Source organism: Furipterus horrens, unplaced genomic scaffold (genome assembly GCF_987537825.1).
Source record: "Furipterus horrens unplaced genomic scaffold, mFurHor1.1.pri manual_scaffold_9, whole genome shotgun sequence".
NCBI lineage: Eukaryota > Metazoa > Chordata > Mammalia > Chiroptera > Furipteridae > Furipterus > Furipterus horrens.
Window position 1 is genome coordinate 101,623,595 of NW_028327179.1, and position 14,955 is coordinate 101,638,549.

The following is a 14,955-nucleotide window of genomic DNA, read 5'->3' on the forward strand; positions in this document are numbered from 1 at the left end:
CTCAGTAACACGAAGTTCAGGGCAGGGGAGGAGCCGCTGTCCTCACAACTCTAGGCTGCGGGGACAAGGGACGGGGCGGTGTCTGGAGTGACCCAGAGGGCACCTGCCACACCTGGGCAGGCGGAGGGCTCCTGCAGGGACCGGATAAAAAGCGCAGCAACCAGCCGCTCGCCCCATGCCGGGCCTGGCCAGGGCCCCGCTCCCCGGGATTTCCGCCCTCCAGTGCTTGGTGCGTGCAACTACAGGAGACACTCAGTAGCTTCCAGCATCTTCTGTTCAGCTCTCTCCACTGAACGTGAAGGGAAACGTAGGGCAGCTTCAGAGCAAACACAGTCCTTACGACGCTCTGCTTTGCGTCTCCGTCCACTGAAGATAAAGCCAAGGGTCTCACGTCTGTCCTAGTGAGCTTCACTTGCTCGTTTTATTAATTGCGGCCACCTCATTGGAATAAAAAATTTATTATAGGCTTAGGACGCGTAACAGAAGTTCAAGTTCTATAATCCGTCTCGCCCTGAGGCAAACGCGGAAGGACAGCTGCTGAAATTAAATCAGGAGGCGTCCTCGCGTCCGGAAGGTTTCCAGCTCGTCCCTGGCTGAAGGAAACACTTCCCACTCCCGGAGGCCCGCGCAGAAACTGGTACCTGGAAGTCCTTTCCGAGCCATCCTGCCGACAGAATGATCTGGGGACCCTGCCTTCTCTGCATCTTCAATTAAAAAATGTCAATATCCCCACCCTTTCCTGGGCTGTGCAAAACCACCCCCCGCTCAGGATGTGGAGAAAAGGGACCCCTCGTGCACTGGGTGGGAATGCAGACAGGGGCAGCGGCCGTGGGAACCAGGATGGAGTGTCCTCAATAAATTAAAAACGGATCTGCCTTATGACCCAGAGATTCCACTTCCGGGAACCTCTCTGAAGAAAGCCAAAACACTAATTCGAGAGGATACATGCACATCTACGTTCACTGCCACGTTATTTACAATCGCCAGGATTTGGAAGTGGCCCAAGTGCCCATCAGTGGGTCAGCAGATAAAACAGCCATGGGACACTCGCGCAATGGAGTACTACGCAGCCATGAAAAGGAAGGACCTCTTCCCTTCGGCGACACCGTGGACGGAGCAGAGACTGTTATGCTCAGTGAAATGGGGCGGGTGGTGAAAGACAAATGCCATAGGCTCTCACTCACCACGGGCAGTGAGCTGCCTGCTCTCCTGGCCGGTGGTTGAGCTCTGACGTCGGATGACGGGGACTGACTCCTGCCAGCCCCCCTCCACGGTCTTCTTTCTGAAGACTCACGTCTCACGCGACTGCGCCCCTTCCCAAGCCTCTGGCGCGGGCTTCCTACTGTCCCACCCGGAGAGCCCTGCCCCTGCCCCGCCGTCCAGCGGTCTCTTCCGTGGGATCTAGCTTCCCAGCCCCTCTCCCCTCCGCCCCTCACTCAGCTCCCAGCATAAAAATCACTTTCTCGGAACCCTGACGCCCACAGCAACTTGGGGGCGCCTTGAGGATGTGAAATGAAAGAAGCCCACCCCGGAAGGGGAGAGCTGTGTGATTCCACTCACAGGACGTCCCTGGGGTTGTCACATTCGTAGGGGTGGCAGAGTGGCAGCAGGTTGCCAGGAGCCGGGGAGGCACAGAGGTGGGGAGGGGAGGGAGTGTTTCCCGGGGACAGGGGTGCCTTTGGGGATGGGGACAAGGTCTGGAGATGGAAGTGGTGGTGGCCGAGGGGAACCGTGTGCTCTGAAATGGTGCAGGTGATACATTTTGGGTCACGTCTGTTTTTGCACAATAAGTCCGTTCTTTCTCAGTCTCTCTCTGGGGAACCCCTTGGCCTAAGTCGGGGAGACCCGCTGCGTGTTCCCAGAGCCCCACCCGTCCCCGTGGGAACGTGTTCTGTCCGTGTGTCTTTTCTGTAAGTGGAATGAAGGCATGTTACACGTCTCACCTCATTTGTCATGGAGCCCAGAGTAGGTGCCACTAAGTAAATGTTCGTGATATTAAAGGAGTAAATCTCAGATTTCCGGTTTCCCAGCCCACCAACCTTCATCACTAAGACTAAATAGGATTGCTGAAATAGTCAATGCGCTTTGATGTCGGAGGTCTCAGAATCGTCTGGACGTGGTCAGTGGTGACGTGGGGTGAACGATGTTGAACTTCATGTGGCGTTCGAGGCTGCGACAACCTGACCCATAGGTCCTGCCTACTGAGGGGGAGCCCACCAGGCCCTGAGACGACCTCTGTCCTGTCAAATACGTGCCCCAGGGAGACGCAAACCACGTCGCTGGCTTGGGACCTCTAAGAGCGCCCTGCGGGTGGCCGCTTTCCCGGCTAACACCGCGTGTCTTCTCTCCCCCAATTAGATATTCATCTTTGAAAACAACATCTACTACTGCGCCCACGTCGGGAAGCAGGCCATCCGCGTGGTCTCCACCGGGAAGGAGGGCGTCGTTCACAACGGGCTCAGCGACTGGCTGTACGAAGGTGAGGGCGCCAGGGGCCGGGGGGCGGGGTCGTGGGGTCGCCGCTGCTCCTGCTGGGTTTCTGATGGCGGTGGTTGTCTTCTCCTTTCACTCTGAGTGTAAACGGAACGCCAGCCTCCCGAGGTTCTGCGACATTAAAAAGATGCCGTTGGCGCTTCGGCAGCATCAGGCCGTCAGGAGCGCGGAGCCGCACCGGGAGCCGGGTGTGCGGAGCTGTGCAGGGCCAGGCCGTCGGCTCCGGGGCAGGAGGGGACTCCTGGGGACACCAGCGTGCGCAGAGCTTGGGGACTCCCACGCCAGTAGGCAGAGTGCCTTGTTCTGCCTTGAGGTGGGAGGATTGGAAAAGAAATGGCAGGTTAAAGCGAAGCCCGGTCAGCGAGTCGCTGTCCCTGGTCCTGGCCTTGCTGGGCATTCCCATCCTCAGCACCAGGTGGCCCGGCTGGGGGCATCGTTAAATAGCCGGACACCCAAGCGAGGCTCTCTGTTAACGTTTCCACTCCGCCTCCGCGCTGGCGGGACGGTCACCGTCACACCCGGCCGAGCACGGTGTGGCTCGTCCCTCATCTAACCCCCGCCCCAGGGTGTTGGTAACGCAGCATCGCAGGCCGGCCGCTGGTCCGAGAGCAGGTGTCTGGGGAGCGCCCTCCTCCCGGCCCGCAGTCTGTGTCCTCCCACGGTGGAGAGAGACGTCCTGGTGGCGGTGCCCCCGCCAGGCGCCCCCGTCCCCCCTCCAGACACCGTCCCCACGGGGCTTTAGGCTTCAGCGCGGGTTCTGGGGGGAGGCCGGCCTTCGGTCCATCCCGCCTCGTGACAACGTTCTGCGAGACTACCGTCGCCGACACGTGGTGGCAGTGAGGTCAGGCCGTCTGCCCGCGCCCACGTGAGGTTAAGGGACGTGTCTCAGGGACCAGCATTGCCCAAGTCCAGGACTTTTCCCTTTCCAGAGACCCCGATGTGAGCTCCCTGGCACCAGGCTGGGGCACGGCTCACACACCCTCAGCCGGCCCCCCCTGAGGTCATAGGGTCACCCAGCCAGCCAGGGCCACGGGCGGCCAGGGGCGACACTCTGGCGTCGGCAAACCCAGACAAAGCCCGTCCTCCCTGCGCTGTGCGTCCCGCGGGCACTTCCTGTGGCGCTGGGCACGGCTTCCCATCGGAATGCCGCCAGACGCTCAGGCAGGAAGTCCTCTGACGAGGCCCCGAATTTTTTAATCGTCGGGAGGCGAGTGGCATGTGACAGATGGCACAGCTGCAAGGACACAATCACAGGACAGCGGCGAACGTGGGCGCTGCAGAGCCCATCAGGCACAGGACAGCCGTCACCCCAGAAAGTTCCCCAAGCCCCTTTCCCATCGGCTCACCCCACGTCAGTCCCCTTCCTGAGGCCGCCTGTCCTGACTTCTGCGGGGCGTGTCCCCCCGCAGACATGCTGGCCCCTCTGGGGCTGTCCTCTGGGGGTGGCCCCCAGGAGCCCCGGGTTTATCCGGACGTGGCCGCTGCGGCTCAGCATGCCCAGGGTGCTGGTTCCAGAGCTGCCTTCTGGTCTCCGGGAGACGCGACCTTGGGAATGCATTGTCACATAGCCCTTGGCCCCTCGTGAAGGTGTCACTGGATCCGTGGAATGAAGGGGACACTGCCCGACGTCCACCGTGGCCACACTGTCCTGTGAGTGGCAACCCCAAGTGCCAGAGACCCCGAACGCCCACAGAGAAAGGGCCCCGGAGTCCCAGCTGCAAGATCCTAGCACGCGTTGGGACTAATCTCTTTTCAAAATGTGTCGGCAGGAGATTTAAAATATCTTTCTGGTATCACCCTAATAAAATACAAAGCTGGTTGCTTTGCAATTCAAGTAAAGCTTTCGCTTTAGCAAAAATCCACGGGAAGGACATTTCTCTTCGAGGCACATACGCGAAACCGTGCGGGAGTGATAGCAGCGCCCCGCGTGGTTTACATCAGTCACAGCCGACGGGCGGCTGATCAGCTCAATGCCGTTTCCCCGGGAGGTTCTGGGCTCCGGCGCTCGGGAGCCCTGGGGAGTCTGGGTTCCTTCTCTAAGAAAGGGATGACGAACTTTGAAGGCTGCCTGCTTCTAGTCGGTGACTTAGGTTCGTTTTCAGGCACTCCCTCAGAAAGGAAGAAAGTGGAGGGTAGCAGGCGATGGGCGAACAAGAACCCGGCCTCCTGTCGGCTGCCATCATCACGTCTGTGACGTCTGGCCACTCAGAGTTGCTGAGATCAAGCTCGTGTGTCTCCACAGCCCCCACAGCCCCTAGCAGACACAGCTAGCAGCGGTGGGCGTGTGTGGTGGGACACAGACACGCGGATTTGGCCTGCAGGCCCCGGGTGGAAGGAGCCACACCTTGCCTCGCCGAGGGCAGTGAGGCCACGCCGCCTCCAGGGCCCGCTCTGCAGGATCGCAGGGGCTGGAAGGGTGCAGGGAGCACAGGCCCGTGTCCGCGCACCCCCACGTCCCTGACCTGCCTGGGGTTCCCTTGCAGGCAGACTTCTGTCCCCTACTTGGCGTGTGTGTCCAGGTGCGCGGAGCCGGTTTACGGTGATAAACACCTGCTGACGACCAGCAGGATGGGACTCGTGCTGCGTGACTGTGGAGTTGTATCGATCACTGTCACAGAAACAAACCTGGAGGAAATCAGTTGACACTTGTATAGACCGTGTACAAGACAGGGCCCCTTGACTCAGGGCGGGTGGCACCACGGGGGGCCTCTGGTCCCCAGTTCCCTGACCTGCTCTGCTTAGGACGCGCCTTCTCTTGAGTTGTTTTTGAAAAGACAGTAGAATTGCTCTTCCTGGGACAGATGTCAGAGCCCAGAAAACCCAGCCGTAGTTAAAACTCCAGTCGGCCAAGACACTCGCCGGAGAAACCGGGTAATGGGTGTTTCTGGTGGAAACCTAAGGGAATCACAGTTTCTGTTTCTGTCCTGGTGAAAACGGGGCCGCTTCATTTTCTGTCACATGGATGAAATTGTGACCTTCCTTCAAGAACAAGAGTGCTGTGGGCCTTGGGCATCTTCTCTTTCCACACAGCTGCGCACAAGGAAGCCCGTGTGTGGGCATGAATAGGAGGACACACCATATACACATGGCATGCACACAGGATGCACACAGTTTATACACGATACACACATGGGATACATACAGTAGACACACAGGATACATGGCAGTATACACATGGTATACACACAGTGGGCACACAGTATACACAGGATATATACAAGATACACATAGGATGCATGCACTATGCACAGTATATACACAGCATACACACAGGATACACATAGCATGCACATAGTAGACACATGGCATACACAAAGGATACACACAGTTTGTATACAATATACACACAGTAGGCACACAGTAGACACATGGTATATGCATGTCGTCGGCAGCCGTCCGTCTCGAGAGACGATGGTGTAGCTTCTTAAGAGTCTATCTGCACCGCCGAGAATGGCTGTGCAGTCCGACTCGGGAGTGACATGGTATCTGTCTCCTCCCGTGTTGAATCGACATCTTGTGATGACGCTGAAGCTACAGAGCCTGGGCAGGGTAATATGGAGGGTCTGCTGTTGCCCATGCAGCAGACCCCCCCTCTCTTCGCAGCTGAAGGGTCCAAGGGAAAGACGGAGTCGATACAGCTTGGGTTCAGGTGCGCCACAGGAGTTGCCGGTGTTGACTACGACGTCAAACCGCCTTAGGGACTCCGGCTCCGGCTTTTCTGTCGGGGTTTACTCCCTTAGCCTTTCCCCTGAAGAGGTATGCCGCAAGGCAGCAGAGGTTTTTTGGAGTCAGAGTTTTCCTTCTCTGATGTACCCTGACTGGAAGATCGAACCAGCGACACTTAGCTCGCAGGCCGACGCTCAATCCACTGAGCTAAACCAGCCAGGGCAAGGTATATGCATGATATACACATAATATACACGTAGGCTACACACAGGATACATACAATATACTCACAGTAGGCACAGAGTATACACATAGTACGTACAGAATGCATGCAGTATGTACACAGTAGACACACAGGATACCCATTATATACACACTGGGTACATGTAGTATGCATACATGATACACGTGATATATACACGTGCAGCATACGCACAGTAGGCACATAGGATATATGCAGTACACATATAGTCGTCGGGTTGTCGGCAGCCGTCTGTCTCGAGAGACGATGGTGTAGCTTCTTAAGAGTCTATCTGCACCGCCGAGAATGGCTGTGCAGTCCGACTCGGGAGTGACACGGTATCTGTCTCCTCCCGTGCTGAATCGACATCTTGTGATGACGCTGGAGTGTCCTCTCCAGTGAAGCTGAAGCTACAGAGCCTGGGCAGGGGTGATATGGAGGGTCTGCTGTTGCCCATGCAGCAGACCCCCCCTCTCTTCGCAGCTGAAGGGTCCAAGGGAAAGACGGAGTCAATACAGCTTGGCTTCAGGTGCACCGCAGGAGTTGCCGGTGTCGACTACAACGTCAAACCGCCTTAGGGACTCCGGCTCCGGATTTTCTGTCGGGGTTTACTCCCTTAGCCTTTCCCCTGAAGAGGTATGCCGCAAGGCAGCGGAGGTTTTTTGGAATCAGAATTCACAAGGGTAAAATAACACAAACTAGCAAGGTTCTTGCTAAGCGAGAAAGGAGAGAGGAAAGGAACAACGGGAACTTGAGAAAGTAAGAAACTGAAAAACGCTTGAGTAATCTGGAAAAACATCTCTCATACGTGCATTTGATAACCTTTCAATATAATAAACATGATTAATATATGATATATTTTTACTGTTTATAATACCCTTTATATATAACTACATTACTAACAGATGCTAAAAATAATACAATCTGATTACAAAAACTAGCGATTTTAAAGTAGATTAATTTACTCATTCTTTGTACAAATAAATGCCTCAGTAAAAATAGAATTTATTGTATGGCATTTGTACTTCTGCTAAGAGTGACAGTCAACATTTGACATATTTTATTATACTTGTAGGCTGTTACTAGCATGTAATCCTTTCATAGACAAATAAAATTATAGCAAAATGTTGGGCAAGTTAGAGTTTAAAAAATAAATAGTTACTTTGTGTTTGTTTAGTTCTATTCAGTCATTAGCAGAATGCATTCACTTGTGTGTTTTCCTCATTTTATTTTAATCTGCTATGTTGTCATACTTACATATACAAACTGTTAATTAATGGTATCTTTGGTTTAAAAAATGTATGAGATTCTGACATGTTCTCTATTTATTTATACTCCCAATTTCCACGCAGTTTCCTAGGAAACTAGAAATCACTTGCTATTTAAACACAAAACTAAACTTACTAAAGATGTTTAACAAATAATGGATTTGAGACCCACTTAAAATTATATAGGGGAGTAGCAACTAAGCTTAGAAATGTGTAGAGTATGAGTCAGATTATGGACTTAAATTCCAAATGAAACTTGGGGAATGTGTAGCCTCTCATCTTCTGTGCACAGTCCCAGCTAGGCCTCACCACTGTCTCCGGCAGCACGGCACCTTGGGTCCAGAAATCCCTAGTAAGAGTGGGGGTGTGGAGGGGAGGGTGGCCTTCCCACGTGGGGAAGGATCGTGCAGACTCCAGGTCAGTTGGCTGTCCCCGGACAACGGCGTGCTTGGTTTAGCAGGCTGGCATCCTTGTTGTGTTCTTACTGAGATGAAGCTCCTCAGTGTCAGCTGCTGTGGGCCACAGCTGGCTCTAGGTGTGTTTTGGCCAATCCAACAAACTGTTCCAAATTGATTTTTACGGCTCACACAGAATGTGACATCTCTGGTAAAACTCTCGAAAGCAACAAATCTAGCGTAATCTGAAAGAACAGTTTGGTTTCCTTGGTTAAGTACCCAGAAGATCTATGTTCACTTATGGATAAAAGGTCAATGTATAGTATACATGTGGTATACACACAGTAAGCACAAAATACATGCAGTATGCACATAGGCACACAGGACACACATGGTAGGCACACAGTATACATGCAGTAGGCACACAGTATACACATGATGTATGCACCAGATACAGGTAGTATACACATAGGATACACATGATATATACACAGGATGCATACAGCATACACACAGTAGACACAGGATATATGCATCACACATACAGTATACACATGGTATACACACAGTAGGCACACGGGATACATGCAGTATGCACACAGTAGGCACACAGGATACATGCAGTATGCACATGGTATACACAAAGGAGGCACACAGTAGGCACACAGGATACACACAGTATACACATGGTATACACACAATAGGCACATGGGATACATGCAGTATGCACACAGTAGGCACACAAGGTACATGCAGTATGCACACAGTAGGCACATGGGATACATGCAATACGCACACAGTATACACACAGTAGGCACATAGGATACACGCAGTATGCACATGGTATACACACAGGAGACAGAATACACACAGTATGCACACAGTAGGCACACAGAATACACACAGTATGCACACAGTAGGCACACGGGGTACATGCAGTACGCACACAGTATACACACAGTAGGCACATGGGATACATGCAGTACGCACACAGTAGGCACACAGAATACACACAGTATGCACACAGTAGGCACATGGGATACATGCAGTACGCACACAGTATACACACAGTAGGCACATAGGATACACACAGTATGCACATGGTATACACACAGGAGACAGAATACACACAGTATGCACACAGTAGGCACACAGAATACACACAGTATGCATACAGTAGGCACACAGGGTACACGCCGTAGGCACACAGTAGGCATGAACCCCCAGGTGTCTCCTGCACGCCGAGCTGGAGTTTCCTGGACCCTGCCTCCAGCACAGCGTGCTTGCTCCCGTGGCTCGGCCCGGCTGCGCCCTGCTTCAGCGTGAATTGATTTGTTGTTCAGATCATCTTCAAATAATAACCTCAACAGTACAATATTGATTCAATTCAGAAAGCCCTTGTTAGGTTCCTACTGCTCAAATTTGTGTCCAAAAAGAAATGTTTTTCAGAAAATCAGCCTCTGTTCAGCTGGGTCCTGAGCGACTGGGTATAAGGGTGCTGAGCTTGGTGTCAGCACCGGGCCTTTCCTGAGCCCCCCTGGAAGGAGGGCAGACGCAGGGCATGGGGCACCGGCCTCTCAGGGCCACAGAAGCGCAGCGTCCCGGGGTTGGGCTTCCCTGGCAGCTCGCCGCTGCACCTGCGCTTTGCGGGGTCCGCTCCTGCGCTGACTCTTCACGTCTCTCTGCTTTGCTTTCTCTTAGAGGAGATTTTGAAAACCCACGTCGCCCACTGGTGGTCTCCGGATGGCACAAGGCTCGCCTACGCCACCATCAACGACTCCCGCGTGCCTGTCATGGAGCTGCCTGCCTACACGGGTGCCGTGTACCCCACCGTGAAGTCCTACCACTACCCCAAGGTAGGCAGACACCGCAGGACGAGCCGCCCCGCCTGCCGTCTGGAATTGGGGGGGCTGCGTCCCCAGACCTGTCAGGAGCTGTGCCACCAGCAGAGGCGGGTGCTTGTTTCACGTCACGTCGCGTTCAGTCCCCGTCGGCTGAGTTTAACTTGTGGACACGTTTACTTTGTTTTAAATTATTGGACTGCCATTAATTTTTTGTCTAAGCTTTATCTGAATCCAAACAAACACAGTTCCTCCACATGGGATTCTGGGTGACAAACTGTCACACTGCCCACGCCTGGGACACTCTCTCCTCTTTCCCTCTTCAGGGTTTGGCTCCTGGGAGGTCGCAGGGCCCTGTCCTCCCCTGGCCCCTGGGTCTGTGCTGGGCTGGTTTGTGCTCGGTTGCGTGTGGCCCGTAGTGTGTCTAACGGCTTCCCAGACCATGATGCTGGCCAGGAGCCTGCAGAGGACAGGGAGCAGCACCCGACCTCGTTCTGAGCCACTTAGAGCAACAGTGTCCCAGGGCAGGGCCTGACACCCAAACCGCTACTGCCCGCTCACCTGGAGAGAGCCGACGTCCAAGGGCGGGGCGCAGCTCCCGTGGGCACACGCGGCTGCAGTGAGCGCCCTGGCCCTGCGCCCCCCGAGTGACAGCACTCGCTTCGCGCCTGGGGCCGCCCCTGAAGCACCCACACCCCCTCCGCAGGCAGCACCGCGCTCCCGCTACCCATGCGTCAGATGGCACCCCAGGCATGCCGGCCGGGAGTCAGGGGCAGGAGGGACAGCAACGGGCAGGGGAGGCCGGCCGGGTGCAGAGAAGGGACACCTGGTGCCTCCAGCTCGGGCGGCTCTAACAAACATGACAACATACGTGGCGGCTTGAACGGCAACCATTTATTTCTGGCGGGTCCGGAGGCCAGGAGGTCACAGCCAGGGCGCCAGGGCAGTTGGTGCTACTGAGAACCCTCCTCCGGGCCCCACACAGCCACTGCCTCTGCGTCCTGCAGGGCGGAGCCAGCTCTAGTCCCTGCCTCTGACAGGGACATGGACCCCATCATGGGCCGGCCCCCATGACCCCATCAAAGCCCGGCGACCTGCCCGTTGGGCATTGGGGCCTCCCATGCTGACTGGGGTGGGACACAGACCCCGGTCCCTAACCGCTGGTCCAGCGGCCAGTGTCCAGGGAGGCCCAGGTGGAGAAGCCTTCACCTCTGCCCCTCTCTGTTCTAGCAGCACCAGATGGCAAGCCAGGTCACAGGTTTGCCTTTGGACGGAATTCCTCCACTGCCGCCCAGCACATCGCTAACGGAAGCCCTGCAGACGGGCCCGGGGCTCCAGCCAGACACACGGTTAGGGGCAGTGTGCTGGGCAGACAGCGCCAGGCTCTCAGCCCACCTGCATGTACGCCACACACACACACATATACACTAACATACACATATTCACACACTGCACACTCTCACATACACTAACATACGCATATTCGCACGCTGCACACACTCACATACACTAACATACGCATATTCGCACGCTGCACACACTCACATACACTAACATACGCATATTCGCACGCTGCACACACTCACATACACTAACATACGCATATTCACACGCTGCACACACTCACATACACTAACATACGCATATTCGCACGCTGCACACACTCACATACACTAACATACGCATATTCGCACGCTGCACACTCACATACACTAACATATGCATATTCGCACGCTGCACACACTCACATACACTAACATACGCATATTCGCACGCTGCACACACTCACACACACTAACACATATTCACACACCACACACACACATGCACTAACATACATATTCACAACTATATACACTCATATACACATTCACAGGCTGCACACTCACACGTGCACACATGCATGTCTGCTGTTAACATGTGCTGGCACTCGTGTGCACATGCTACACGTGTGTGCTAACATGTTGGCGTGTGGTGCATGTGTGCCCACACCTGCACACACACTAACATACATGTATGCATGCACCTCACACTTATACTCAATACACATTCACACGCTATGCACATTCACATGCATCAACCTACACACACTCACCCATATTCACACACACACTCAGATACACACTCACACACATACACATGTTCACACACCACACATATTCACATACACACACATCACATGCATTCATACAAACACACATCACATTCATCCAAACACACACTCATGGACACTCACACACGCCACACGCCACAGCCGTGCCCGCTGACCGCCACCAGCCACCCCCAGGTGGGAGGGCTTCCCGGGGAGACCCCTGTGGGAAGGTCCCTTCAGTCCAGGGCCGGCCCCCTGCCCTCACCGTCAGCACTGGGACAGGAGCGTGGAGACCAGAGTCACAAAGCCCCAGGCTGCTCAGGGCTGGTGGCCACATGTTCCAGCCCGCAGAGTTCAGATGCTCTTGGCCCCATGACACCCTCTCCCACGTGAGAACCGCGAGCTGGTGGCCCTCCGACTGCCCTGCCGGGGGCCTGTCTCCTCCTGCAGACTGAGCTCCTTCCTCTCCGGGGGCCAAGGAAGCGAGGGCGCCAGTCCGATCCCCCATCCCGCTGGCCTGGCGATGTCACGGCGTCCCCTCCCCGCAGCAGGCTGGAGCCCCCGTCCCAGGGCAGAGGGGGCAGGGCCTGAGCAGGGAGGAGGTTCGGTTCCTTTCCGAGGGCCTTGTCTGCCCTGCCGCTGGGCCCCGGCCGCCATCAGTAACGCACTCCCCTCCCAGAATCTCCTGTCCTTGTGCAGTTTCCTTCCCGCTCCCGTGGTCCAGGGAGTGGTCATGCATGCCTGGTACTGACAGACGGGGGGTGGCAGGGAGCAGCGAGGACGGGGCGGCTTCCCCCACACAGGAGGGCCCTGTCGGCTCCGTCCCCTCTCGTCCTCACGTCCACGTGGGCCCCGCTCCTTGGCGCTGAGCTCCAGGGTCCCCGCGCCTGCGCCCGTCCTGGGACGGCCTCGCCAGGCTCAGGCCCCGTCCCGGCGGCAGGTGGCTTCCTCACGCTCCTGTCCTCTCGTCCTTCCCAGGCTGGATGTGAAAACCCCACCATCTCCCTGCACGTCATCGGCTTGAACGGACCCACCCACGACCTGGAGCTGATGCCGCCCGACGACCCACGCATGAGGTGCGCTCCTGACTCGGTTTTGTCAGCAAACTGTAGGGATTAGATGAATTCTTGGCGCCGCATTTGCACGGTCTCTGGTGTATTTTACCGCTAAACATCCGAGACAAAGGTCGTTGTCTGTAGTTTCCCGAACGCTTCACGAGTGGGTTCACTGGAGACGGGACGCCTGTCAGACAGGCCAATCCTGCCCTTTCTCACCAACGTCGGGGGTCCGTTCTCCGCCCCCCGGGAAGGGGCTCAGGCCGAGCGCACATCCCGAGCCGGGGCGCACGACGCGGTCTTTCCCAGGAAATCTGTCGTCGCCCGCTGTCTGTGACGCCCCGTGTTTGGAGCAGGATTTCAGAGCATCGCGGCCCCCTGCAGGCTCCAGGCGCCGAGCTGCGGCTCCGGGTCCGTGAGCCAAACCTCCCAGATGGCGAGGTGGCAGCCGGGAGCTGGGGGAACATTGTGACCCAGATGACTATCCAGTTATTACTGTCCCATTTAGATTATTTTGGAATCAAAACAACGGAGCAGCATCTACCGAAGTGAAGGATCTGAATACCACTTCCATGTTGTCCCAAGGCCCAAGCAGCCTGGGGACCTCGTAGCTTCAGGGGCCCACTTACGTCATCGCTAACCTGTCTGGAGGGAATATTGATGGGGAGGCGGGAAATGGGGAGCATTGGGCTGGTGCCAGGGTGCACGCTGTCCCAGACCCCGCAAGTCTGTCACGGGCCCGTGGAGCCAAAGATGCCTTCTGAGACCCAGCAAACACCCAACCCACGTTTTGCCACGACTCTAGCCTGGCTCTTTACTGCCCAATTACCAACACCCCGCATTATTAGTGGCTGCCGGCAGCTTCTGGAAGGGCAGGAGCCGCGGCCTAGCCCCGCACTCAGGCCACTGCCCGGGCCCGGCTCAGGGCGGGCCGAGTGAGCACTGGGCTCTGCTGGGCTTTGGTGAACGGGGTCGCCATCTCTGGTGGTGACGTCTGCCGTGGGACCATCCGCCCGCATCCCAGACGCCTGAGGTCTCTGCAGCGTTCCACGGGGTGTTTCCAGCCCCCCTTCCTTAGCAAGATGTCTCGTGGCAGGCCTCTGGTGGGCGGACAGACCAGTGCTCTGAAGGGGGCCCCGCCCCGGACCCGCCCCCCCTCGCCCAACCGCTCCCCAGGCCTGGTGGGGCCTCCTTGGGGTGGGGCCTCCTGTGTGCACTGGTGAGGGGGACACGGGTCGCCCCGGCTGGTACCGTTTGTGCTGCGGCAGGAGAAACACCCAGCGCGTCGCTGTGTCTTCTCTCCGGACGACCCATCGGGGCCGTCCCTTCCGCTCCGCCGCCTGGGGCCCGTCCAGCAGGCTCTCTGAATTACTAAGGAAGGTCACCTGGAAAACTAAGGCCATCTGTGGGAGTTCATTGAAAAGCCCGTTTAGTCGCTGTGGCAGCACCGGTCCTGCAGGCGTGACGAGCTCCGACGGCCGTGAAAAACGAGCCTCCCTCGGAGCTCGCGGCTCGGCCCGCCCGCTCTCCCGTCCCAGGCCAATGGCAGCGACGCCTTTTCTCTGCCATCGAAGGCTGCAGTAGGCGACAGTCCCACGTGGTCACCCCCTTCTCGGTCACACACCCTGAGGGCTTCGTCACGGTGAGCACAGACGTGTCAGAAGTCGCACGCCGCCTGGGAGGGGCTGGTGCTGAGCATTTCTTATTGGCCGACCGTCGGGCTGAGGACGCGGTGGGGCAGCGAGCAGAGCAGGTGCAGTGCAGAGGGCCAACGCCGGGGAAGAAGGCGCTCCGGGCCGGTGAGTCCTCGCCCGAGGGAGCAGCGCCGTGGGAAGCGTGGGCGCGGGAGAGGGGCCGGCGTCATGGTGCAGTCACGGTCGCACGCTCGGCATTGTGGGCCTGGG

General features: G+C 56.5%; 1 protein-coding gene across 1 annotated transcript in view; it reads left to right on the forward strand.

Moving 5' to 3' along the window:
- Positions 1 to 14,955, forward strand: part of DPP6 (dipeptidyl peptidase like 6) — a 352,854-nt gene that overhangs the window by 289,157 nt on the left and 48,742 nt on the right. The window contains exons 8-10 of the mRNA XM_090287723.1: positions 2,359 to 2,479; positions 9,765 to 9,919; positions 12,975 to 13,072. Of these exons, the coding sequence (XP_090143849.1) occupies positions 2,359 to 2,479; positions 9,765 to 9,919; positions 12,975 to 13,072 (374 nt within the window). The remainder of the gene's footprint in view (positions 1 to 2,358; positions 2,480 to 9,764; positions 9,920 to 12,974; positions 13,073 to 14,955) is intronic.